The 25998-nt window shown below is 52.4% G+C and overlaps 1 protein-coding gene across 5 annotated transcripts in view; it reads left to right on the top strand.

Moving 5' to 3' along the window:
- The window catches only part of HIPK2 (homeodomain interacting protein kinase 2), a 167991-nt gene extending 142721 nt beyond the window's left edge, over positions 1-25270 (top strand). For 3 of the 5 annotated variants that reach the window (XM_036428548.2, XM_036428519.2, XM_036428538.2), the window contains exons 11-15: positions 755-934; positions 4294-4575; positions 10705-10949; positions 13346-13506; positions 14693-25270. In XM_036428548.2, the coding sequence (XP_036284441.1) occupies positions 755-934; positions 4294-4575; positions 10705-10949; positions 13346-13506; positions 14693-15295 (1471 nt within the window). In that variant the 3' untranslated portion in view covers positions 15296-25270. The remainder of the gene's footprint in view (positions 1-754; positions 935-4293; positions 4576-10704; positions 10950-13345; positions 13507-14692) is intronic. The other 2 variants (XM_036428562.2, XM_036428558.2) reach the window with 1 other exon arrangement.
- The last annotated feature ends 728 nt before the right edge of the window (positions 25271-25998 follow it).

Here is a 25998-nt window from a genome sequence, read left to right as displayed (position 1 = left end):
ATTCAGCAAGCATGTGATTAGTTGATCAGTTGTACATTCCTGAACACTGAACTAGCCACTGAGAGAATTCAATAGTATGATAATACTCGACATCAAACACCTATGGCTGCCAATCTTCAGCATTTGTCATATAAACTACAATGTCCTAACTTATAAAACGGTATTCCTGCTATATCCTGCCTACCTCACAGAGTGGGCTAACCCAGTGGTCAGCAAACTGCGGCTGGCAAGCCACATGTGGCTCTTTGGCCCCTCGAGTTTTTAGCAAAGGCCAGCTTAGGAATACCCTAATTAAGTTAATAACATTGTACCTACCTATACAGTTTAAGTTTTTAAAATTTGGCTCATGAAAGAGATTTCAATCATTGTACTATTGATATTTGGCTCTGTTGACTAATGAGTTTGCTGACCACTGGGCTAACCCATTAAAGGCACTTAGTAAATTCTGTGAAAGTTGGAGGGAATGTTTATCTACACTCCCGGACGTTGGGCTGAGCCTGCGTACTTGGCATTCACTCTTCCTCTTTCTTACCAGCAAGTCGTGCTCCTGGCCCTCCTTCAGAACAGCCCTGACCCTTCACTGCCCAGGAAACTGGGCGAGGCTCATCTCTTCCCTAACCCCACAAGCTAGCAGTGGCTTTAATTTGCCTTTTAACTGGGGAGGATCCTTTATCTTAAAAAAAAAAAAAGAAAGAAAGAAAGCCCTGTGTTCATAAAACCAATAAAAAGCCTTGTTTCCCCATCTCTCTTCCAGGAACACGCACGCTCACGGCAGCCATTACAATCCCATCATGCAGCAGCCGGCGCTCTTGACTGGTCATGTGACCCTCCCAGCAGCCCAGCCCTTAAACGTGGGCGTGGCCCACGTGATGCGACAGCAGCCAACCAGCACCACCTCCTCCCGGAAGAGCAAGCAGCATCAGTCCTCTGCCAGGTGGGTGGTGACAGCCCTCTCAGTGCCGGGGCCATGGCCTGTGCTCTGCTCCGGCCCGGCACCGGGAGCGGCTGGGGACACAGGAGCCATGTGGCCGGCTGGGCTGGGAGGGAGGCCTGTCTCCTGTCCGGTCTGAGCAGGGGTCGTCCCTCCCCACACACCACCCGGGGCCGGGCTCACGGTTCAGTGTCAGGGCGCTGAGCGATTCTGCCCCCTTTCGCTTCTCTGGAAAACACTTAGGCCCACCTCTGAAGTTGCCCTTTGGAAATCATCACTTCTCTTTATAAAATGTGCTGCTTTCCCCCCCTCCTCCCCCCGGAAACCTAAAGCAATAACTTGATTAATCCTACCCATTAGCCAGAATAGTGATCTTGCCCATTCCCTTTAAATCCAGTCTCATCTAGGTGGACTCTTTAAAGTCTATATACCTAGGGTCCCCTCCCCCCCAAAAAAAAAAAAAAAAAGTGTAAACAGACTGACTAATTATCAATATAAAGGTAGTGTTTATTAAATACATTTCCGCTATCAGCTGTAGAAGTGTATATGCATTTTGAAGGGACACCCTGTATATGGCCTTTGGAAAAGGCAGAGCTATGGAGCCAGAGATTGCCGGGGCCTTGGGTAGGAGAGGAGGGGGTTGACAGGGAAGGATCATGGAGGAACCTTTAAGGGGGGTGAAAAGCTCTGTGTCTGGATTGTGGTGGGGTTACCTGACCACACATTTGTCAAAACTCATCCAACACTTCAGAAGGGCAACCTTTACTGTATGTATGTCTCAGTAAACCTGATCTTTAACAAAATAAGAATTTTCCAAACAAAATCGAAAACAAGATTGAGCAGTTGCAGAATTACCCTGCATTTCTCCCTGGTAGCACAGAGGCGGAGGTACCCAATTGCTTATTTGGGATTGGTTAATCAAGAGAAGTCCTGTATATAAAATGTCTAGAAAGTTTGGTTTTCTACTTCCTCACATAGCCAGGCGCCAGAAATTAGGCCTGCCTTTTATGTTCTCTTTCAGAAATTAATCCAAGAGCTCACTCCCTCAAGTTGTCATCTTTTAAGATTTCTTATTTGGGTGCTGCTGACAACTCAGGAAATTCATCTCAGATCAGTGGCAGCCATCCAAAATACTTTGGTTTGGCAGCCCTGTGACAGCACCCACGTCATTATTAGATCAGGCAGCAGAAACGGCCACCACCTCAATCCTCACTCACTGCATGCCAGCCAGTGGGCCATCACACAGAAGCCTGGTCTGGCCTAGAGCTGTCGTCCTTAGCGACATTGACATAAGAACCCTTTGCTTCCCAGACTTCACAAGTCCTTCCCTGTTGCCTGCTCCCCACGCAGCTGGTGTTATGAGACTCATTGCTAGTGCATTTCAAGATCAATGTAATTATAGCGAAAGTTGTATATTTGCCTATTATTTAAGACCGATGCTTTGGCAAAACAGCCTGAAAGACCAGCATGCTCTCCCTTGTTGGGTGGTGCAGCGAGGCATACTTTCCTTTAATAAGGCCCACTGGAAGTATTTTAACTACTGAAGTAGTGAAAACATAATCTCAAAATTGTAACATATTACCTATAACCAGTAGTATGGTAAGTACAAACAAGAGAACCATCTTATCAGTAAAACATATTATTACCAATCCCCAAAAAGGAGCAAGCATCATATCTGATACCAACAAATAGAAAATTAAATAGATCCACCTTTACAGAATTCTCATCTTTTGGCTACCCCAATAGCTAGAAGGTGCTAGAATCTCTAAGGACATATCAGATTCTTCAGTTTCATTATAGATTGTATTTGGTCTCAAGGATTGATGGAGAAGAGGGGGAAAGTAAGGGAATTTTTTTCCCTAAAGTTACCAGAAATTACATTGGCTAATTTTTAGTTGTTGTTAATCTTCACTTGAGGGTATTTTCCATTGTTTTTTTTTGTTTGGTTGGTTGGTTGGTTGGTTTGGTTTTTGTTTTTTTGTGTTGTTTCTTTTTTTTTCTTTTTTTTTTATTGATTTTTCACAGAGAGGAAGAGAGAGGAGATAGAGAGTTAGAAACATCGATGAGAGAGAATCATCAATCAGCTGCCTCTTGCACACCCCCTACTGAGGATGTGCCGGCAACCAAGGTACATGCCCTTGACTGGAATCGAACCCGGGACCTTTCAGTCCGCAGGCCGACGCTCCATCCACTGAGCCAAACCGGTTTCGGCTGTTGTTTTTTGTTTTTTTTTTAGAGATAGTGGACAGGAGAGACACAGAGAGAAACATCAATGTGAGAGAGACATATTAATTGGTTGCCTCCCTCACATGCCCTGACCAGGGCTGGGGATTGAGCCTGCAACTGAGATATTTGCCCTCCACTGGAATCAAACTCGGGACTCTTCAGTCAGGCCACTGCTCTGTCCACTGAGCCAAACCAGGTAGAACTACATTGGCTCGTTTGTTAAGGAATTTCAGGTAAATCAAAATCAATATTAAAAGGTCCCTTTTTAAACACAACTTTTCCTCTTGCACTTTTCCGAATTTTCCATTACAGTTGAAACAGACTTCCTATGAAGTTAAGTGTCAAAATCCAGAAGAATCTTTTTTGGAAATAAGAATTATAGGCCCTGGCCAGGTAACTCAGTTGGTTAGAACGTCATCCCAATACATCTAGGTTATAGGTTTGATACCTGGTCAGGGCACATACAAGAATCAACCAATAAACGCATAAAGATGTAGAACAATGATCTCTCTCTCCCTCTATCTCTATAAAAAAAAAATCCATTTAAAAAAATATGCACACATAGATGCTTCCATGATCATGTCCCTTTCCCAGAGAAGGAAGGAAGAAGATCTAACCACCAACGTTAGCGCCATTAGATCCAGAAACTCCTAAGAAATGAGTGCTTTAGTTTATTAAATGGTAAACCAGCTCTTAGTGAGGAAACCAGAGCTTTATGTGTCAAATACTATTTCTTCCCCCTCTCTCCCAGATAAGACCTAAGGACGTTTGGGAGGATGACAGGGTGGAGCTCAGGTAGTCAGGCCTGAAGACAGGGCTGTGTTGAGGCAGACACCCCTTAGGTCCTGGGCATTACATGTGACTCCATAAGACCAGCCCAGTCCATGGGCACAATCCCCCGTGTCCTCAGCCCTGGCTGTTCCCTTTGTCCTGCTGGGAGCAGGCACATGGAGCCAAACCAGAGCCCCCAGGAGGCCAGGCTGCTGTCCCCTCTGTGTAGTGGCTGCCGCTTCTGCAGTGACAGGTGAAGTCCGAGTGCCCTGGCCTCTGACTTTCCTGTGGAGATCTGGCAACGCTGGGACTTGTGGGCAGTTTGCTCCTAGGAAGACGCTGACCTTCCTCCTTTGTCGTTACAGAAACGTCTCCACCTGTGAGGTGTCCTCCTCTCAGGCCCTCAGCTCCCCTCAGCGGTCCAAGCGCGTCAAGGAGAACACGCCGCCCCGCTGCGCCCTGGTGCACGGCAGCCCGGCCTGCAGCTCCTCCGTCACATGCGGCTGGGGCGACGGCGCCTCCAGCACCACCAGGGAGAGGCAGCGGCAGACCATTGTCATTCCAGACACCCCCAGCCCCACGGTCAGCGTCATCACCATCAGCAGCGACACGGACGAGGAGGAGGAGCAGAAGCACGCTCCCACCAGGTGAGACGCGTCACCTTCGCACTCCCAGAAGGGACCAGGACAGCTCATCTGGGCCACTGTCCATCATCAGACACGAAGGTCCCTCTCTCCCGGCCCCCACATTGTGGTTTCGCCCCATCCTGGAGTCCTGACGTGATTTCAGGGGACTAACAGACTTTCCAAAATGTTTAAAACCAAAATAATTTGGAATCCCTTGGATATTAAAAAATAGTTTTGGGCCCTATTCATTCGGGAGACTTGAGACTATAAACACCAGACACAGGATGCTAGTGTATTTCAACCCCCATCAGCTTACAAAGCTGCCTCAGGCTATTGAATTTATTCCCCGTTGGTCGAAATATTTCTCCAATATTGCCTTGGCTCTCTCAGAATTCGAAATAATTGTCCAATTAATCAGAAATTTCTGTGTCTGATTAACCCAGTCTTTCAAACTGCCAGTTGGCTCTTACCCAGAGAGCACTGCTGTTTATTCCAAGTAGTGAGAACTCATTTTACTCTCCACGCGCTCCCAGGAAGAGGGGAGAAGTGTTTAGTACAGTGCTTGCATGACTATCAGCTCTGGCTCCAGAGCCACTTTTCCTGCCCCTCTGGCACAGTGGGCGCCTGGCTCTCTGCACCCCACTGGCCTCAGGCCCTTAGACATCCCAAGCTTCATGACCCCGAGCTTCAACCTGCTGGCTCTTCACGAGGCCTGAGGGCCAGGGAAGGGAGGCCTGCTCCCAAGCCCAGCACTGCCAGTCAGCACATATCCCACACCCAGATACGAAGCTTAACATCCACATATAAACCTGAATTATTAATTTCTGATTGGGTATAATGCCAATAATTAGTCACCACGAATTCTTTTGATCAGATAATACTTGAGACCAGTGTGAAATGTACAGATAGGGTGGTTGAAGCATTCCCACTGTAGCTATGCTCAGTGCGTTGCTATGTCATGGTAGGGCTGTTGTGGTCTCAGTGTCCTCCTTTCGGTTTACTGGCTCAGCCTGCTGTTCAGTGTGTCTCAAGGAATGTAATGGAGCACTTCCGGCCCTCGCATCACTCCAGGGGCCGGAGGGGCCTTGGTGTCAGGGACGCCAGGCACGTGCTTCACTCCCCGCCTGCCTGTTCCAGGACTGGCCTCGGTTTCCTTTCTGATATAGCCCCGAGTTGAGTCAGTACTCAGTACTCCCCAGCGCCTTATGCCCCTCAGCCCAGGAACATGATGGGCTTAAGTGGTTCCTTTACAAAGAAAAAGGCTCTTCCCGGCCGCAGCCTGGCCCCCGGCCTGGAGCAGCCTGTCCACACACTCATAGCCTTCGGCACAAGACAGGCCCAGCAGCCTCGGCCAGCCCTTTGCCACAACTGGAAAAAAGGAAAAGCAACTTAAAAATCTGACAATTGATGAGACTAGAATGTCATTTTTGAAAAATGAGATTTGAGTTGACACAGACTCTGGACACATAAAAATGTCAAATTCATAGAATCAAGGAGTGGACTCTTGGTGGCCAGGGGCTATTGGTAGAGAAATGGGGAGTTGGTAATCAATGGACATAAATTTTAATTGAGCAAGATGAATCCATTTGGAGATCTGCACAGCACTGCACTGTAGTCAACAATACTTAAATTTTATTAGGAGGGGTAGGTCTCCTGTTAAATATTCTTATCACAATAAAATTTTTAAAATAAATAAAGTTAAGACCATGGTTAGTCGCCAGAAAACACAGAGACGGCTAGCTCTTGGTTCACACCCTGACCCAAATTAGCCGTGTGACCTTGTACAAGCAAGTGACCTAAGCTCTCCACATCTGAAGTTCATTGTTCTTAAAACCAGAATTGAAAGATTCTTTCTCGCTGTGAGCGTTAGAGGAGACAGCACATGGAAAGCACTTTGAACAGCAGTTGTGCACCCAGTAAATGTGCCCTAGACTTTGTAGTCAGTGTCGTCGTGATAGAAGAGGAGTGTTGTTCACATGTAGCCTTGACTGTGGAGTCAGAGGAGTGAAGTAAGTCATGGAAGGGTTATTGGTGGAGATGAATTTTGACCCTGGTCTTGAAGGATGGAATTGACTGAGACTGGCAAATAGAAATCAGAAACGCATTCCAGACAGCACCCTGCAGGGAGGGTCCCCAGGTTTGTATCTGATCCTGTGACAGTGTTTTCTCCACTGGGGCTGATTTCTTTACTGCTTATCTCCTTATTTCTTTTCATCATTTTAAAATGATGTGAAAATCATCTATTGCCATGACAACACAATGCAGTTGTGAACTCTGGTGGCGTTATTCAGAAATGATGTTCTATTAAGGCCATTAAGCAAATATTTCTCATTCTACTCTGTCTCCCTTCCTCCCTCTCTCCCTCTCTCTTCCATTAACCAATTCATAATGGGATTGATTAGCAATCAGTAATAATTAGACACTATACTGGAATGAATCCCAGTAGAATCAGTGCTTACGTGCCTAAAGAATCCATAGTAATAGTGCATGCTCGTTTTTAAGGTGACTCATTTAATAGCTTCCCATTTGTTCTCTAATCTGCATCGTATAATCAGATAGAGCACAGATATTCCTAACAATAGGAGACATTAAAAACAGCTATCAGGACTGGCTGGTGTTGCTAAGTGATTAAAGCAGTGGCCGTGCACCAAAGGGTTATAGGTTTGATTCCCAGTCAAGGGCACATACCTGGGTTGTGGGTTCACTCCTCAACCCCACCCTCCAGTTGGGTCGAATGCTGTAGGCAACTAGTCGAAGTGTCTGTCTCACATCAATGTTTCTTTCTTTCTCTCTCTGGAAGATATGGTCAGCAGGAATTGGCCAGGACTGGGTCTACATGTGAGGGATTTATTTCCTCTCCAAATCAGGAGTAAACTAAGTCCTATGTTAAGTGTCTTTAATAATAAACTTTTAAGTCAGCAGAAGGATCCCCACAGTGGATCCTTTGATGTCGCTCTCCCTAACGGATTTCACAGGTTGGAGCTGGAGGCATGTCTAAAGTCACACCCACCTCCAGGCCACTGTCCTAGGTCACACCAGTAAGTGGGCAGCAGAGCTGGAACTAGACACCGCTCTCAGGTCACATCTGGGAGCCAGCTCTGTCCTTCATGCGGGGCCACCACCCAGACACACTTTCAGCAGAGCCCGTCTGCGCTGTGTTCGCTTTAATCACGCAGAACTGGCTGTGACGGAGCTGAGAGCAAAGGCAGGGCAGCCGCCTCCCAGTATCCCCCAGGAACTGGAGCACCAGGCATCAGTGCGGGCTGGGGTGGGGTTCCCTCTAATAGCATCTTTCTACACAACAGACACCCCACAGACGGGGGGTTTCCCTTTGCACAGCCCCAGCCACCACAGAAAACACCGCAGGTCTCCCTGGTCTTGGTCTTTTTGAGGCAGCTCACCCTCCTCCCAGAGCTCCCTCCTCCCGATGCCACCGCTTCCCACAATGTCCCTGCCCGCGAATCCCGCTGCCGCCTTCAGAGGCTCGGGGACCTTTCCTGCTGCCCCGCTTTCTGGTTCTTGGGCCAAATCTCAGTGCCACGCCCACCTCTTTCTTGTTTCTGAAAAAGCGCATAGACTTTTTAGAAATTGAGATATAATTCACATGCCATACTAATCACTCCCTTAAAATATATAATTCAATAGTTTTGGAATTCTACATTAATTTTTTTTACTTGTGATAAAAAATTTTTGCCTTTTATGTTTAAGCATACACTTCAGTGACATTAAATGCATTGTGTGTGCAGCCACCACCACTGTCTATTTCTAGAACGTTTCCATCACCCTGGGCAGACTCTGTACCCATTAAGTGGTAATTCCCTGTTCCTCCCTCCCCCACCCTCCGGTCACCTCTAACCTCCTCTGTCTATGAATGTGCTTATTCTGTGGACTCATGTAAGTGGAATAATACAGCATCTGTCCTATATCTGGCTCATTCCACTTAGCACAGTATCTCAAGGTTAATCCAGACTGTAGCATGTATCAGAACTTTGCTCACTTTTATGGCTGAACAGTGTTCCATTACATACCACATTTTGTTTACTCATCTGTTGATGGACCAGGCTATTTTCATCTTCAGATTATATATTTCTTCTCAGCCATTGGGAATAATGCTACTATGGACATTGGCATTCAGCTATCTGTTTGAGTTCCTTTGTGGACATGCCTGCGAGTGGAATTGCTGGTCATGTGGTCACACTCTAGTTTTTTTGAGGAACAAGCATATAGATTTTTTGCATTTAAACTGTTATAAGTGGGAGGGAGATGTCTTTATTAATTAAAATGTATCTATTTTATCATAATGTGAGGAGCTATAAATGCATGTTCATTCCCCACCTTCTTTCGAGTTCTCGATGGTTATCATCAGTACAACCCATTTGACAGTTCAGCATGGGAGGCTGTATGACATCTACTGGACTCTTTACTGGTTATTTTAAAACTTTTCCATTTATCCTGCCATGCTTTTGGACAGTCCCACACTGGGATTTAATCTCTTGGGCACACGTGTACTGTATGTTTTGTGTACAGGAATTCTCTGTAGCACCTAGCATAGACCTTCAACATACCTAACTGGTGAGTTTTAATTTCCTTCGTACCCAGTGAGTCTGCACCTTGGTCGAATTCACTTTGCCTAGAAAGGTTTTTTTGCAAACCCGTATTCACATGTTAAATGAGGTAACACGACTAATAATGATAGCAGCTAACTTTTATAGAATACTTGCTTTTTGTGCTATCTACTATTCGAAGCATTTTCCTTGTATTTCCTCAATTCTCCAAATAAGCCTACAATATAGCTACTGTTACTAGTTAGCCACATTTTACTGATGAGGAGATTGAATCACTCAGAGGTTGAAAAGCTTTCTGGACCACCACACACACACACACACACACACACACACACAGCCAGTGCTGGTGTTAGACGTCTAGCTGCAGGGGCCTGTTCTCACCCCGGACACAGCTGGGGAGGGACCATGCTTCCCTGAACCAGGACAGTGTGCAGCCCCCAGAGGAACTGCCGGGCCCAGAGGTCATAGTGTCAGGACTGTGCGGCCCCTCCCTTCTGCCCGGCTGCCTGGGGCTCCTGAGTTGGCCCCTTCTCTGCTGCCCTTAGGAGGCAGAGAGCGACCTTGGAAAGGGGCTGGCCCGTGGCTGGCCCTGGTGCCGTTGGCCAGCACACCTCCCTGATTGTTTGTCCCCATTAGGCATCTATAAATACCAGCTTCTCTTACCAAATTAGTTGGAAACTGACCATCTTACTTGGGGCAACGGATATTTCTTAAAAATAGATGATCAATAAAAATAGATGAAAACTCATTTTTGAAATCTTCACAGTAAACAACAAATTTTATATGCATCATCCCACCAGCTTCTCACTGAGCTTGGAGCAGAAAGAATTTGTTCCCAAAGTAACCACCAAACAAAAATATCTCGGGGAAAAAGCTGGTGGCCGAGAGCCATCCAGAGCCAGTTCCTCCTGTCGGCGTGTTGAGTTTCAGGACGAAGAGCAGCTCCCCACCAGGCCTGCTCCCAGGGGAGCCCCTCTGACCTCACCCGGACACAGTGCTGCCCCTCCCCGATCCGAGGGCCCGGCTCCCCGGAAGGGACTCTCCGAGGCCTGGGTGGGCACCAGCCTCCCACCAGCACCCTCCCGGCAGAGAGGCTGCCGATGGCGGGCAGTCAGCTCCGGGGGCTCTTTCTCAGCACGTCTGAGCCCCCGGAACCTCCCTCTCTGCGTCCTGGCCGCTCCTGGCGGTTCCTTCCCTCCTGCCTGAATTCAGGGGGTTTCCAGCCCCGAGCTTCGCTCTGCTCTTCCTTCCCGGCGTGGTGTTCTCCCACACCGGCCTCGGGTGGCCGGGGGTTCTGGGCTTCGTTTGCTCAGACATCCCTTTCTGGTGGCTCAGGGGTGTTGCCGCACCAGGGAGGGCCCAGGCCCACTCGAAGCGTCTCACTCGTCGCTTCCAGAAGCGCCTGTGGGCCGGGCTGCAGCCCTCTCTCACGGCTCCATGGGACAGGCGGCACTGTGCGTCCCGTCCCTGCCCTCTCCGCTCTGCTCCGTCCCCTCCCGGCACCAAGAGGGGCTCTCCCCACGGCCGCCGGCCTGACCTGCGGGCGCGTCTCACCTCCGGTTCTGATCGCCCTGTCCCCTTCCAGCACCGTCTCCAAGCAGAGGAAGAACGTCATCAGCTGCGTCACGGTCCACGACTCTCCGTACTCCGACTCCTCCAGCAACACCAGCCCCTACTCCGTGCAGCACCGCCCCGGGCACACCACCACCGCCTTCGACACCAAGGGGGCCCTGGAGAGCCACTGCGCCGGCAACCCCCGCACCATCATCGTGCCCCCCCTGAAGACCCAGGCCAGCGACGTGCTGGTGGAGTGTGACGGCCTGGTGCCAGGTAACTCGGGGCCCGGGCAGGGCCCCCCCCGGAGGGATGGCCTTGCTCTCTGCTGCCGGCAGTTTGTTGTGTGAGAGCGGACAGGCGCCGGGTTTCTGCACATTGTGCTCAACTCACCGAGGGAGGATTCTGCTAAGCATCACGTTGTAGTTAAGCGGCGTTTTCATTTTTTAGTTCTGTAATTAGCACCTCGCTGCCTTTACAGTGGCTCTCCCTTTGGTTCGGTTGGTAAATAACAAACAAGAGCCGCCCAGGTCCTTGTCTGCCGGTCAGGATGGACCCCGGTCTGGGGAGTCCCTGACCACACTTTGGCATCACCCCCACCAGAAGCCCTGGGATGGGGCTGCCTCTGTGGGCAGAACCTCCCCGCCTTGCTCAGCGAGCGGGAAACACCTTCCCACCTCTCAAAGGGCAAGGCCGGGTGTGTGTCCGTCACACAAACCTTAATTAAAAGTATTCCCTCCGGCCCCAGCTGGTTCGGCTCAGTGGATGGAACATTGGCCCTCAGACTGATTCGATTCCGGTCAAGGGCACATACCTCGGTTGTAGGCTCAATCCCTGGCCCTGGTCAAGCTGCATTCGGGAGGCAACCAATCAATGTCTCTCTCTCTCTCTCTCACATCTGTGTTTCTCTCTCTGTCTCTCCCTCTACCTTCCATTCTCTCTAATAATCAATGGAAAGTCCAACCGGTGTGGCTCAGTGGTTGAGCATCAACCTATGAACCAGGAAGTCCCGGTTTGATTCCCCGTCAGGGCACATGCCTGGGTTACAGGCTTGATCCCCAGTGGGGGCGTGCAAGAGCAGCCAATCAATACTTCTCTCTCATTAATGATGTTTCTATCTCTCTCCTTCCTTCCTCTCTGAAATCTATAAAAATATATTTTTTTAGAAACAATGGAAAAATATCCTCAGTGAAGTATTAACAACAACGAAAGTATTCCCTCCATCCTGAGAAGAAAAGCTGAGATCTTAATCTCCTAGATACGTTTAGTGCCTGACCCCAGACTCAGTGTCTCCCTGGCTCAGACTTGCCAGGAGGAGGATTTGGGGAGGGGGGTGGGGGGGGACACACTCGCTTTTCTGCCCCAAACTATCACCAGCCCATCCAAGCCAGTCAGCCCTCTCCCGGTGGCACCGTTTAAAAGGAAAAGGACAGGAAGTGCCAGAAGCTTTTGTTTAGATGTGAGGAGTTATTGTTCATCAGTTAATACTCATTCATCCCGTCTGTGTCACCTGGGGACCTTCCTGGGCAGTTGCTGGCTGCCAGGCCCCTGGGGCCTGGGAGAGCCAGATGCTGCCGGAGGGTGAAGAGTAGAAGGTAGGATGTGGTGTTTGGGGACTTGTCCAGCCCAGAGCATAGGTCATCCTACTGTACATGGGGGGACAGGAGGACTTCTCTCTCCCCAAACCCTCTTCCTGTCCAAGTCGCCAAAGGAGGATTCCACTAAACATCACGTGTAAGCAGCGTTTTCATTTTTTAATTCTGTAATTAGTACCCAGGCAGATATTTCAGTGAGGACCCTGGCCGGAAGCAGCACTGTCCGGCTGTGACCAAAGGAACCTGCAGCAAACAGCTCACCCAGGAGGCAGGGTCCCTCGTCCTCTTCCGCTCAGACACCCATCAGATAATGGTTTACAACAGTGTCCATCACACATTACCGGTTTAAGTATTTGCCACGGGTGTTATTTCTGCCGTGTTGTGTGTTGATCGTTACTTAAGTACTTAAAATATCTTTGTCAACACCTCGAGGCTGCAGCTTGGACTCATTTAATCCATGGAGATGCTGCCGCTGCCACCCCAGGCGGCCAAGGCTGCCCTCACCTCCGGGAAACTTCCCTGGGCCGCCACCTCGTGGCTGAACTTCATCTTGGGAGGAGACGGATAGAGTAAGGAGTTGGCACAGAGTTTGCAGCCTGAATAAAATAAGCCCGGACAGCTTTCATGTTTGTTTGGCTTTGCTCTCAGGAACGGTCCCTCAAGCACTCTCCATTCCGGAATTATCCCCTTTGGGCGCCCCTGAGGTTTCTCACACGAGAGCCAGTGCACATGCTAACATCCTGGAGAGTGAGGGAGTCTTTCTCCAGTAAAACGTGAGAAGTGTGCCCAGCCGGTGTGGCTCAGTGGTTGGGCATTGACCTATGAACCAGGAAGTCATGGTTCGATTCCGGTCAGGTTGTGGGCTCGGTCCCCAGTAGGGGGCGTGCAGGTCCAAGGTGGGGCCAGAGCCAGGACTGCCGGGACCTGGGCCAGTCTCACGTGGGCCCGGGGAAGCGGGACTGGTTTGGGATTGGCCAGGCTCGGAAAGGGGTCCCTTCCTATAAGACCCCTGTGGGCCCTGGAGGGGTAGCCGAGGGCTCGGGACTGACCTGCGACCGGTTTCTCCTCCCGACACAGTCAACACCAGTCACCACTCGTCCTCCTACAAGTCCAAGTCCTCCAGCAACGTGACCTCCACCAGCGGCCACTCGTCAGGGAGCTCGTCGGGAGCCGTCGCCTTCCGGCAGCAGCGGCCGGGGCCCCACTTCCAGCAGCAGCAGCCGCTCAACCTCAGCCAGGTAAGCCCAGCACGTCGCACCCCCTCCCGTGGGGTCACCCGGGGGAGCCTGGTGCCACTGGCTCAGGGCGAGCCGGCCGGCCGGAAGCAGGGCGACTGGTGTAAAATCGTGTAGCTCCGCATGGCGTGTGCCAGCGCCGAGGTTAGGGGGGCCCACATCTCGCCAGAGCGCTGTGGTGCCATGGAGGAGGCCATGCCCGGGCCCCGACCACGGCGGTGAGGGTGGGGGAACGTAAGAAAGCAGAGCCTCAGAGGGCAGAGCAGCCTGCGCTAAAGGCTCAGCCCGGTGCAGAGTGGGCTCGGGCCGATTCCTGAGGAGCCGCGGGTGAGACCAGAGTCCGTGTCGGAAGCCCGTGTGCAGAGCTGCGCTGGGCCGTGGCCTGAGGTGCGTCTGTCACCAGGACTGAGGATGCCGGTGAGAGGGCTGGCACATGTGTCTGACACGACGGCAGACAGAGGTTCTGAGGGCCTGGGTGTTAGAGAGCGAGACCTCACGGTGAGAAACAGCGGTCTCTCCAAGAGGCTTCCCAGCCTAGGGCGTCCTGGAAGAGAGGCCTGTGAGCTATAGCTGCAGCGTCTGTGTCTGTGCCATCCCACTGAGCGACGCTGGGCTGGCCTCCTTCCTCAGTCCCGGCTACTGTACTTCCCAGCATCCTCGGGAGGTGTCCTCTGTCACTCCCACTGCTCTTCCCCGCCCCTTCTCTTCTCCTCCTTTCTCTCCCCCTCCTCCCCCTTCTCTTCTCTTTTCCCTCTCCCCTCTCTCTCTCCTTCTCCCCTCCTCTCCATCCTCACTTCCCCCTCTTCTTCTCTCCCTCTCCTTCCTCCTGCCCTCACTTCTCCCTCCTCCTCTCTCCCTCCTCTTGCCCTCTCTTCCCCCTCCTCTTGTCCCTCCTCCCCACTTCTTTCTCTCCTCCCCTCCTTACATCCTTTCTTCCTCCCTCCTTTCCTCTTCCTCTCCCTCCTCCCTGTCCTCAATTCCCCCTCCTCCTCTTCCTCACTTCCCCCTCCTCCTCTCCCTCCTCCTGCCCTCACTTCCCCTGCTTCCTCTTCCTCTCTTCTCTCCCTCTCCTTTCTCCTGCCCTCACTTCCCCCTCCTCCTCTTCCTTACTCCCCCCTCCTCCTCCTCCTCTTTCCCTCTCCCTCCTCCTGCCCTCACTCCCCCTCCTCCTCCTCTCCCGTGTGTCCAGCCCCCAGTGCAGCCCTCTCCTGGTGCTTCTCCTTGTCCAGGCTCAGCAGCACATCACTGCAGACCGCACCGGGAGCCACCGACGGCAGCAGGCCTACATCACCCCCACGATGGCCCAGGCTCCGTACTCCTTCCCTCACAACAGCCCCAGCCACGGCACTGTGCACCCCCACCTGGCCGCCGCCGCCGCCGCCCACCTCCCCACCCAGCCCCACCTCTACACCTACACGGCGCCCGCCGCCCTGGGCTCCACCGGCACCGTGGCCCACCTGGTGGCCTCCCAGGGCTCGGCGCGCCACACCGTGCAGCACACTGCCTACCCGGCCAGCATCGTCCACCAGGTCCCCGTGAGCATGGGCCCCCGGGTGCTGCCCTCGCCCACCATCCACCCGAGCCAGTATCCGGCCCAGTTTGCCCACCAGACCTACATCAGCGCCTCTCCGGCCTCCACCGTCTACACTGGATACCCACTGAGCCCCGCCAAGGTCAACCAGTACCCGTACATATAGACACTGGAGGGGCACGCGGGCGGGCGGCGGGCGTCTGCACTGAGGACGCCGCACGGCAGCAGAGCGAGGCCCGGTGGGCGGGCGGGCACTGGTGACACTTGAACTAGGAAATGTGAGGACTGAGCCGAGAAGAGAGCATTTTTAAAAAGAAGGGATTCGGGAGGGGATCTATGCTTTTTATTTTAAAAAGAAAAAGGAAAAAAAAGAAAGCGTCGGTAACAAAAACACAGCTCACGTACCCATTCTGCACCAAACTGGAAAGGAGAAGAGAGAGCGACGGAAGATTCCAGAAGAGGGGCCAGTTTCTGAAGAACTTTATCTATGAACTTTTCAAAGGTCATCTTCATGTGGCAGCAAGTGACATTTAAGAATTTGCTGTCAGGGGACACCCGATATGGAAATCCAATAGATTTTTCATGGTTGAACATGAGCATTAGGGATTTTTCCAGAACCCTAAAGGATCAACAGCCCTGGAGGTCAGGCCTCGGCCTGCGAGGCTGATGTTGGGCTGTTCTGGCTCCTTGGGAGGGGTTGGGGGGGGAGTGGTTCGCAGGAAGCCCTCCCCGAGGGCACGGCTCCTCTGAGCGCTCTGGATAAATCCCTAAGAAAGTGACTCCTCAAATGTCATTAATACTGTGTGTCGCAAACTTTAGTTTTTTTCTTCTTTCTGAAGATTTCTTTCCTCCTCGAATCGATCCCTAGCCGGTAGCAGGGCTGGCGGGCGTTGCCGACACCCGGTGGAATGTAGCACTCTGCACCCTCTGCTTTGTGGTGACTCCGGTGATCCCAGTAGACTGTCCTCAGTGTGACGCGCACAGTGACGGACGCAGGCGCGGCCAGTGCGGGGCCCGGGGCGGCCGCGGCTCTGTCCTGGCTTGACACCATTCCCTCCTAGTGCCTTACGGAACCAGAGCGGGAGGGTCTCCTTCCTCGGTACTCCAAGACGCTGACGGGCAGTCAGAGCATCTCGGCACTTTTGTGCTGTCGAAACATTTTACTCTGGTCTTTCCTCTCTTTGTTTTTAAATGTTAATTTAATCTAATGTCAGTGCCCATTGTCTGTCGAGGGCTGTCTGCTGGCGGAGGGGTGGCAGGGGGCTGGCAGGGCCCGGAGAGCCCCCGGATGTTGAGAGGTGGGGTGGGTGGGGGGGTTGGGCCCGGTGGGCGTGATGGTTTTAGATGACTGTTTCTGGACAGAGCAGTTCTACCTGCACGGCTGCTCGCCCTTTGTGGGGCCAGAGGTCCCTCTGCGCTGGCCTTGCAAGTGGCTGCCTCCTTCCTGGTGAGGAGAGGATAGGAGAGGAGGCCGCCAGCCGCCTGCCACCTCCTGGCCGGCACACTCCGTCCGCCCCTGCGGGCTGGAGGGCTGGGCTGGGGATCAGGCCGCCGCGCCCCCTCCTCCCCCCAGCCTCGCTGTCGCTCACCCTCTCCTCTGGCTCCCCGGCTGCCGCCCTCTCTGCAGACTACACCAGCCTGTGCTCCCTGCGGCTCTTCCTCCTCATCTGGGCCTGCCCACGGCGCCACTTGGTTTTGGTTTCTGAGGGTCTGGAGGGCAGAAGGCAGGGGGACATCCATGGGGGTGACCAGGAGGCCCTCTGCCACCCCTTGGAGGCCCCTCCCGCCGCCAGTAAGGTTTCCAAAGAAATTGCCCTTTGCCCTCTTTGCACCTTTGACACATTCTGGACGTTTCTCAGGCTTGAACTGCTGGAGGCAGGTGGGGGTCTTAGGAGACTATGTGGTCAGAGGGGGGCCCTAAAGGCGGGCTCTCCACACCGAGTCCCCACGCGGTGGCATTCCCAAGGTGCAGAGAGGCCGCTCCTGTCCTCGCCCCCCTCCCGCCTCCCTCCAGGCTCCCTAACGATCTGCCTGCCTGCCTGCCTGCCTGCCTGCCTGCCGGGAAAGGTGTTTTATAGTCACATCCGACCTAATTCAGTGAGGAAGCCAAACCTTTACCTTAGCTCTTAGCTGTGAAATGTGAACTGACTCTGGAAATTTCCCCTCCCGACCACAAGTCCTGCTTCCCTTACAGAGGTCCCCTCAGCCCAGGCCTCAGGCCGGGAGGAAGGGACGCCAGACAGCCCCAGGGGCCCAGCGGGCCGGACGCTCTGTCCGTGGTCTGTCCGATGTGGGGAGGGCGTCCTGAGACGACAGGAGACGGCCAGTCTGGGGGGGGGGGGGGGGGGTTGGAGGGTGACGTTGGAGGCCGTGCTGGCCTGAACGGATGGCAGCAGCTCCCCACCAGCTCCTGAGCCCAGTCACCTCGGGGCTGCACGTGAGCCTCCGTCGGCCTCACTGGGGCATCCCCCGCCCTCGCGCAGCCTGACCCCCACAGAAAAGACAACCAGCCTTCCGTCTCGAAGCAGATGACTCTGTCTACCACGTCGACTTTCACCTGACACTTCTCTCCTTTTCTTCCAGACCGGGAAGGAAAGGTCCATGCTGCTCCTAGGATGATATTATTGTACTAATTATTGTAATTATTATCATTATTATCGTGTGTGGATATTTTAGTTGGGGTTTGAAATGCACACTTATTCCATGTATCTTTGTGTTTTCTCTTTAATATTTAAACTTATTTTATTATATCTGTGAGTACACGAGTAGACAGGAAGGACATGCAGATGTCCGGTTTTGCCAGACAGAAGCTATTAGGTGAAGTGTTTGTCATCTCTCCCACAAAGAGCTGCGGGACAGACCCCGCAGAACAGAGTGAAGAACGGAGGCCTTGGCCCCTGCGCAGCCCGGCCCGGGCGTTGGCCACGCCGGCCGCGGTGCTGAGCCTGAGTGTGGGCCCCGCCTGCCCTGCCCTTGAACCCTGCTGCCCGGATCCGGGGCCTGCCCACGCCTGCCCCGCACCTGCCCAGCCAAAAGAGCCCCCTGCCCGCAGCTGGTGCAGCCCCCCTAGGTCCCCCCCTCTCCCGTCCGTGCACCAGGAGGGTGGCTCACTCAGCCCAGAGGCCATGGTCCCTCCCGGAAGCCCAGGTAATGCTGCCGGGCAGGCAATGCCGCCTCCCCCACCCACCTCCCACCACACCGCCCACTTCCCCAGCCTGGCCCCTGCCCCCAGGACATCTCCGTTGGCAATCCTAGGGACAAACTAGCGAGCCAAAAAGGTGGAGGGATGCTAGGAGGCGGGTGGACACGGACGCCCAGCAGCTGCGCAGACACATGGGCCCACAGTGCCCTGCGTTTTCCATCAGCAAGGGGAGCCTGCGCTGCCCACAAAGCCAGCAACGCCAGCCCCGGTTGAAGAAAGGGTTGAAATGCCAGCTTCCCTGAAGGAAACGGGGGAGCCGCTGGGAGATGGGCAGGACCCAGTCCCACAGATGGTCCCCTAGTCCCCGCCCACCTCTCTGTTCCCTGGCACTTGCCCGCATCTCCCATCCCGTCCTCCACCTGAGTCACCCTAGCAAATTGGATGAGCAGAAGGCTGCCCACCCCTAGGACCAGGCTCTCAAGTAGAGGGGCGTCGACCCAGCCCTGTGTAGACCTCAGGTACCATAACCTAGAGCATCCTCTGTCCAGTAATTGGCTGCTTCCTTCTCTGCTGAGGAAGCATGGTAAGAGTGAGAGGAGGAGACATTCAAGAGGACAGGCGGGTGAGGCTGTGCCGTGGGCACCCGGAGCCGCAGGTCCACCCGCTCCTGCGCCGGGTCCTCGCCCGCCCTCCGGGGGGTTCGCACCCGTGTCTCTGCGCTCAGGGCCTCTTCCGTGACGATCGGGCTGTTTCCAAGGGAAGGGGTGAGCAGGCCGATGGGCGGGAGAGTCTGAGGCTTGATGCCAATTACTTTTGTGAAAGAGCATGGGTTGGTGGATTCAGAGGGGAAAGGAGGGTGGGGGCAAGCCGGTGGTTGTCTCCCAGATCGGATTTGCATCCGGGCCTTACGGGCCCCGAGTGGCTTGCAGGCCCTGGGAGCCGGCCCGCAGTCCCCGTCCCCCTGGGAGACAACCACCCGGACACCAGGCCGCTGGGCGTGGGGAGGGGAGGCGAGGGCGGCGCGGCTGCCAGCGGCTGCTTCCCCGCGACCAGGCCTGTAGAATTGCAGACCCTCGTTTTTGAACAAGCTTGTGGCGGAGGACTGGGGGGTGAGAGTGAGTGAGTGGGTGAGTGAGTGGAGCAGACTTTCTTGGAAAACGGAGGAAGGAGACGAGGAGGCTTGAGGAGCTGATCCCGATGGGCTGTGGGGGGTGGAACGCGGTGTCCGCGGGCTGGCCCAGCTCCCATCCGGACTGGGGCTGGGGTTGGGGGTCGGACAGGATGTGGGAGTGTGGGACAGGAAACAGGAGAACATAACCAGGTAGCAGAGGAAAGTCAGCCTTGAGCAGCAGAGAAAACCCAGCAGAGAGGCAACCTCACTGCGCCAGCATGACAGCTTTGCCACAAGGCATTCCAGCCTGGGGACTCGGCGTGCTTCTCGGCCTCCCCGTCCGCCTTTTCTTTCTGGAGTGTCTTACAGACTGCATGGGGAACCCTCAGAAGGAAGCAGGCCAGAGTTTCCCTTACCAAATCGTTCCTTTCTTTAGCCAAAGAGCCCTTCCCAGAGACACCTCCAAACACAGACAGCATGATGGCCCTCCGGTCCTTCCTCTCGGGGCAATAATGACATCGTGAGTGATGCCGTTCCATTTGTCTTTCTCTTTCCCCCGTGTCCTGACTTTTCGTTGTTGCGTTGATTTCAAAGCTGTGCTGGCCTTCTCAGAGAAGCAGATTAGGAACCTAACGCTGCTGCTGTGGGGGGACTGGGGACACCCGGCGAGTCTGTGAGCTTAGCTGAGCTCGCGTCACCCCGGGCCTGACCGGGCAGGCCTGCCGGGAAGCTCAGCTGCGTTTGGGGTTTGCATGGCGCCGGAGCCGGGCTTCCAGTACTTCTCCGCTTTGATGCCTTTGGACTCTCATTTCTAATCGCCACAGACTAGTCCGTAAAATCTCAGCCGGCTAGAGAATCGGAGATGGTGACATGACACTTAGTTGCAACAGAGACTTTCAGAGACCATTGCACCTCTGTCACTAGCATCATCACCCCCACCACCCCCACCCCCTGCAGAGGCTTCTCACACGGTGCCTGCTCTTCCCTTCACACCCCGTTGGCACGGATGGGACTCTCCATAGGGCATGCTCTCCGAATACCTGTCCCAGAGGGGCCCTCCTGAGTGCCCCCAACTCAACTCCCACAAGCCTCTCAGAGCCCCGAATCTCAAGAGTATTAGATCGACGGTCTCATTTCTTCTCAAAACCCGCAGCGTCCCTCACCGAAAACCCAACATTGGTTGGATCCTTCAGTGCTCCAGGCCCAGGCCAAGCCCTGGGAGGTGGCCTCATGGTGCCCTCAGGGCCACCCCATGTGCGATGCCCCCGTTACTGGTGGGGGGTTGGTGAGGAAGCTGATGTTCTAACAAAAGGAAAAGCAGTAAATAAAAATAAGAAAAGAAAATCTAATAGTGGTCTGAAATTGCCACATTTCTAATGACATTTTTGTTGAAGTCTTGGCTGAGATAGGAGTTTTAATTAGCAGCCTCATATTTCTGACCAACCATTTAGTGGTACTCCCCTCGATTGTGTGCCGAACACTGTGCTCAACACTGCTCATCAGTGAGCTTGTTTGCCCGGGTCTTCAGAAAAACTGCGAAATCAGCAACAGTCACCCCGTCACAGAGGAGTCAGCTGCAGGTCACCCAGCGAGGGTGGAGCGGGCCTTGAACCCAGGTCTGAGCCGCTAGCCTCGGTGTCTCCCGTGTTTAAACGCAAAGGGAGGCCTTGAGATGTCCCCGCGCCGTTGCTCACCACGCGTGGGACTCGGCAGCAGGTCTGCATGGAGAGGGAGCCCCAAATTGGAGGCGAGCGGAGGGGCAGCAGTAGCTTGACTTTTAGAGAAAACTGTAGGGGTGTTTCTTTCGATTCATAATAGAATTTGTTTTAGGTCCCTTTCCAGTGTACCAGCTAGTCTTAGTACCGCTGCCACCACAAACTCATGAGAGTGAAAAGGAAAAAAAGTGTTCTTTCCCTCTTTAAAAAAAACACATTTTTTTTCTTGCTTATAGTTAATTCTAGAAAGACAATACTAAAGGTATAAAAAAAAAAAAAGTGCTGATTTTGACTGCACTGATAAACATCATGACAAGTCTGCTCTCGTAACCGACCCACGCTTCAGCTCTGGGTAGAACCAGGGGTGGGGTCACACCAAATTTGTAAATACCATGTATGGGGCTGGTGTCCTGGAACTTTTTTCTTTTTTAAAAAAAAAAAAAAAATAGGAGGAGAAAGATGATTTTTAGAAAGAGGAGCAAAATAAAGTTTTATCTGAGACAGTCTTCTCAGAGTTGGTGGAGAGCAGCGGTGTGGAAACTGAGGGGAGAGTCTCTCGCCGGCGTCCGAGACTGTGTATTTCGGTTGAAAGGTGACAGTTTAGAAGTACCTTGGGACTCGGTGTTTAATTTTTTAGAAAATTCTTATTTGTTATGAAACATCTCCTCAGTTGTTTTGGGTGGGAGTTTTTTGTTTGTTTCTTTTTTATTTTAAAAACTTCTCTATTGGCTGGCTCCAGGCTTGTCTGCCTAAACTCTTGGGTAGTTTACACAAGTTCTGGAGTGTTCCAAAACTTGAACTCTATTGAAAGCAAACCCAGCTCGTTGGAAGTAGATCCTGGTTGGTTTCGGTAGGCGTGCTGGAATTCTGACGGAGCACCTAAAGGTTCTTCTGAAGAAGGTTTAGCTACATTATCTTACACAAACTGTGACCTAATGGCAATAATACCTCAAATGTGGCATTCGTCCCAGATGTAGCCTCTTTTGAAGTCATGTAGCCGGCCTGCTCCTGGGATTTAGAAGACTGTGAACTCTGTGGGCTTGAGTGAATTCCGAAAATAGCTGGTCTTCACGACGAAAATTAAACCGAGGAAGAGCTGACTCTCTGTCTGTTGTGATCAAATGTGATGTCCCAATGCACATGTTCAGTCCTCACGTTCTTAGCTACTGTAACGCGCTGTTCGCCTCCTAAGGCAGCGATCGAGTCACATTTTAAATGTGTACATTCAATAACTGACCGTGGATGCTGAAGCATTTTTCTGGCTACATTTTATAGTGAAAGTGTTTTATAGTTTACATTTAAACTGGTACTTTAAAAAAAAACAAAAAACATTTCTGTTTATAACTGACATCTTCAGACCCTGGTGAGCACCCCCCAAGGCAGGGTCCCACCCATACTGTTGTGTTATGTAGCACCACCCTTCGCTTATGGTTTCCATGGGAACGAGACAGATGTGGAAGGGTTTCCAGGTTAGGTCCACAGCCTGGGCCAGATGCGAAGACCTCGTGTGCCGTGTATCCACCCTTCAAGGCCTTGACATCTCAGAAGAGGCAGAGAGAACAGACGCCTGGTTCATTGACTTTGTCTTGATTTGAATGTTTAACTTACCGATGATCCACTGACCTCCATTGACCAGGCAGTAGGAGACACTGGGATCCAGGGAGCCCTGAAGTTCTGCTGCTGTATCCGGGCCCCCTGGCGGCATCCTGCTGGGGCTTTCCGCGGGGGTCGTCCACCCATCCCTCCGCCTGTGCTCATTGGCTACGTTCACCCTATCTGCTGTCATCCTGTCCTTCTCTCCATGGACACTAAATACATGCAAAAGGATGTGTCTGTTCAACGTAGATTTGAGGCCTAGGTCAGTGGGAGGGGGGCCTGGGTCCTTCCTAGTGGTTGTGAGTCCGCTGAGCAGGAGGGCTGGGGACTGAGGGCCGTGGGGCCGCCGAGGCCCGTTGAAGGAGCGGTCAGAACTGAAGGCGAGAGACTCAGAGCCAGGCCCGGGTCCTGCGGGTGTCGCTGTGTGAGGAGGACCCGCTGTGAACTAAAGGGCATTCCTTTAGCAGAGGAGACCTTGGGACCTGTTTGTGGTTTTGTTTTTAAAACGCATCTGCTTTTTCCCTGTGAACTCTGTCGACAGCACGTTCCTATTTCAGGTTTCTGTTAGAAATCTTATTGTGAGGTATTTGTCATCTCACCCCTTCTGCTTACACCCCCGCTCTCCTCCGATGGGCTCTCCCTTTGCTTTACTTAAGCAGATGAGTTTTCCACCATTGTCTTTGGGTCTTAACCCTATTTTTTAAAACTAGAGGTATGGAAATTGGCTTTTTTAAGTAAGTATCCTGTGTCTGAAAAAGGGCTCTGCCATTGCTTGCTAGTTTCCTTTCAACCAGTCACCACACGAGCCTCCCCACTCGGCCTCGCCCCGCGTGGTGTCCCGTCACTGTCCCCGGGCCCCGCCGGCCTCCGCCCTGCTGGGGCCGCAGCCCCGCGGCCAGGCACCCTGCCCCCGGAAGCTCTCAGGAGCCGGCACGAAGGGCCCACGCAGCCTTGTGAGGGGTGGTCTCGCCTCCCAGTTGGTCGCCTGCTTGGTCGAAGGAGCAGTGGACTTATCATTATTTTAATAGTTTGGCTCAGGTTATGAGGACTTGGGAAGGGAAAAGTGGTTTGACCACGCCCATTCTTTGTAGCTTTCCGTGACTTCTGAATGGAACATAGTGTCCCTACCCCCTGCCCCGCCCTTCCCAGCAGGCATCCCTGTTGGCGATGCCTCCACATGGCATGGTTTCTCCCCACCCCCACCCCCACCCCCACTCGCCTCCCTCGTGTTACCGCTCATTTCTTCGTGGCTTTCCCAGAGCACAATCATTTCTCCCCCCAAAGCAACTGCTCATCCTCTGTGCGCATCCTTTTAACCAAATGAAGTAGACCAGGAAGGCATCCTTTGGGGCACCAGAATTTCTAGTTTAGTAGAGAATCACTGTGTAGATAGAGAGGTGGGTATGTATGTTTGTGGGAATATGTGTATATATATATATACATCAAACCAAATGGCGGGTAGGAGAAGCATAGCTTTACGGAGGAGGAGGAGGAGACGGTGGAGGAGGAGCTTTTAGAAGTTGGATTCGGCCCCGGGCTGCACTGGCCACACCTGGGCCGGGGGCTCGCCGAGTGGGGGCAGGTGCCCCGAGCGCCGCTGCTCTCTGGGTCCCCAGCGTCAAGGGCAGAGGTGAGCGAGGGAGGCAACGAGTCACAATGACTGGAATTTTCCATCTCGATTTGCTTTGACCACATATATTGAGCTGCCGTCTCTGGTGTTATATCACGTTTCCAAAAATGGTATCCATTAGGGTGGAAAGAGAACGGATCTGTAGAAACGTTTACCTTCCAACTGCCCGTGAACTTAGGACACTCTGGACGGAAGGAAGGCTCACGCCCCAGAATGAGAACAGGGGAGAGGAGACCAGGTGACGCTCGGTCACCAGTCCAAGGGATGTCGCTCCCTCCCCGAGGTCAGCTGGTCTAGATCTTTCTCTTCCAGGTCATCTCAGCTCAATAACCCTGTGGAAGCCCTGGTCTGTTGTGTTCCTTCACTGTACTGTTTCTGTAATGAAAAGTGTTAATCCACGTTAATCTTTGTGAAAATTATTGCGTGCAACAGTATTTTCTCGTGTACCTCTTTTTCCTATGTGAATTGTCCCGCTTCTCTTTTTTATTTATAAATGTCTACTTTTTTAAAAAGACAAACCAATGTGTCGTAGACCTCTATGTAACCTACTCCTTAGTCTCATATTATAGGTATGTTATAAGAATGGATATTTTACTTGGCTTTAGAATGTTTTACAAGAAAAATAATTCTTAACTGATCAAGTCCTTGCTACTAAAATGCTTGTGTTTTTTCATCATGACGTCGTGTGCTTCTAAATTAATAATCATTTTCGTTGTAGAAAAATGGAGTGAATTTATATTAGTCTTGGAAACTAATAATAGCATTGTAAATTTATGAGATGATTTTAACAGAAAAAAAAATTATAGAAGAATATAGTTATTTTAATTGTAATATTACTAACTGTAGGGTGAGAAGGGGGTCCCGTGTGGTGAACTATGTTATAGCTTGTTACTCACAGTTTCTTTTTGATCATTTTTTCGGTCTCTGAGGTGAAACGAGTTATTAATTAAAATTTGTAAACTCACATATGCATATTGTATATGTGTAGCGATGTAATCACACTTTGTCTTGGAATTACATTAAACTGTTTGGAATCACTGTCCGCGGGCTGGCATGCTTATTTCTTCCGGAACCAGACCCGTCATGGGACTGGAGAGGTTACTGCTCTGAGTAACGGCCTTCCGAAGTTCCTTAGCCCCACGGAAAGTATTCAGTACATCTGAACGTGTTCCTCACCCAGTGCCGAACTTAACGTTTGTCAAGATGCCGGCCGGTGTGACCCCGTTGTGTGGGTGTCGTTGTGTGAGGTGGCCAGTTCAGTCCCGGTCAGGACACATGCCCGGGTTACAGGCTCGATCCCCAGGGGGGTGTGCAGAGGCAGCCAATCGGTGATTCTCTCTCATGGATGGTTCTATCGCTCTCCTTTCTTCTCTTTGAAATCAATAAAAAACATTTTTTTTTTTTTAATTTTGCCAAGATGCCCATGTGTGGCTGTGGAGGGGCCTCACTTGCCCGCCCCTGAGGTCTCCTAGCTCCCTTCCCTCTTCCCGGCCATTTCAACCCCGTCCGCTCCCAAACCATCCTGGAGGCCTTGCTGTCATCACCGTCCTAAGAGCTTTCCAGCGTTCATGCGGGGTTCGGGGTGCAGCCTCCCTTTGCACCCAGGTCCTGCCCTTCACCAGACGTCAGTGTCAGCCGCTCCCCGTTGAACTGCTCACCTGGGCCCTCCCAGAAGCCCCTCCCGGCCACCTCGGGAAGCACAAGTACTCCTCCTCCTCCACTGTGGCTTCCCCATTCCAGCATGTTCATGGTAAAATACACACAGCGTCA

This window comes from Pipistrellus kuhlii, unplaced genomic scaffold (genome assembly GCF_014108245.1).
Source record: "Pipistrellus kuhlii isolate mPipKuh1 unplaced genomic scaffold, mPipKuh1.p scaffold_m20_p_10, whole genome shotgun sequence".
In the NCBI taxonomy this organism is placed as follows: domain Eukaryota; kingdom Metazoa; phylum Chordata; class Mammalia; order Chiroptera; family Vespertilionidae; genus Pipistrellus; species Pipistrellus kuhlii.
The sequence above is the reverse complement of the archived record's forward strand: the minus strand, read 5'-3'. Positions and strand labels throughout refer to the sequence as shown.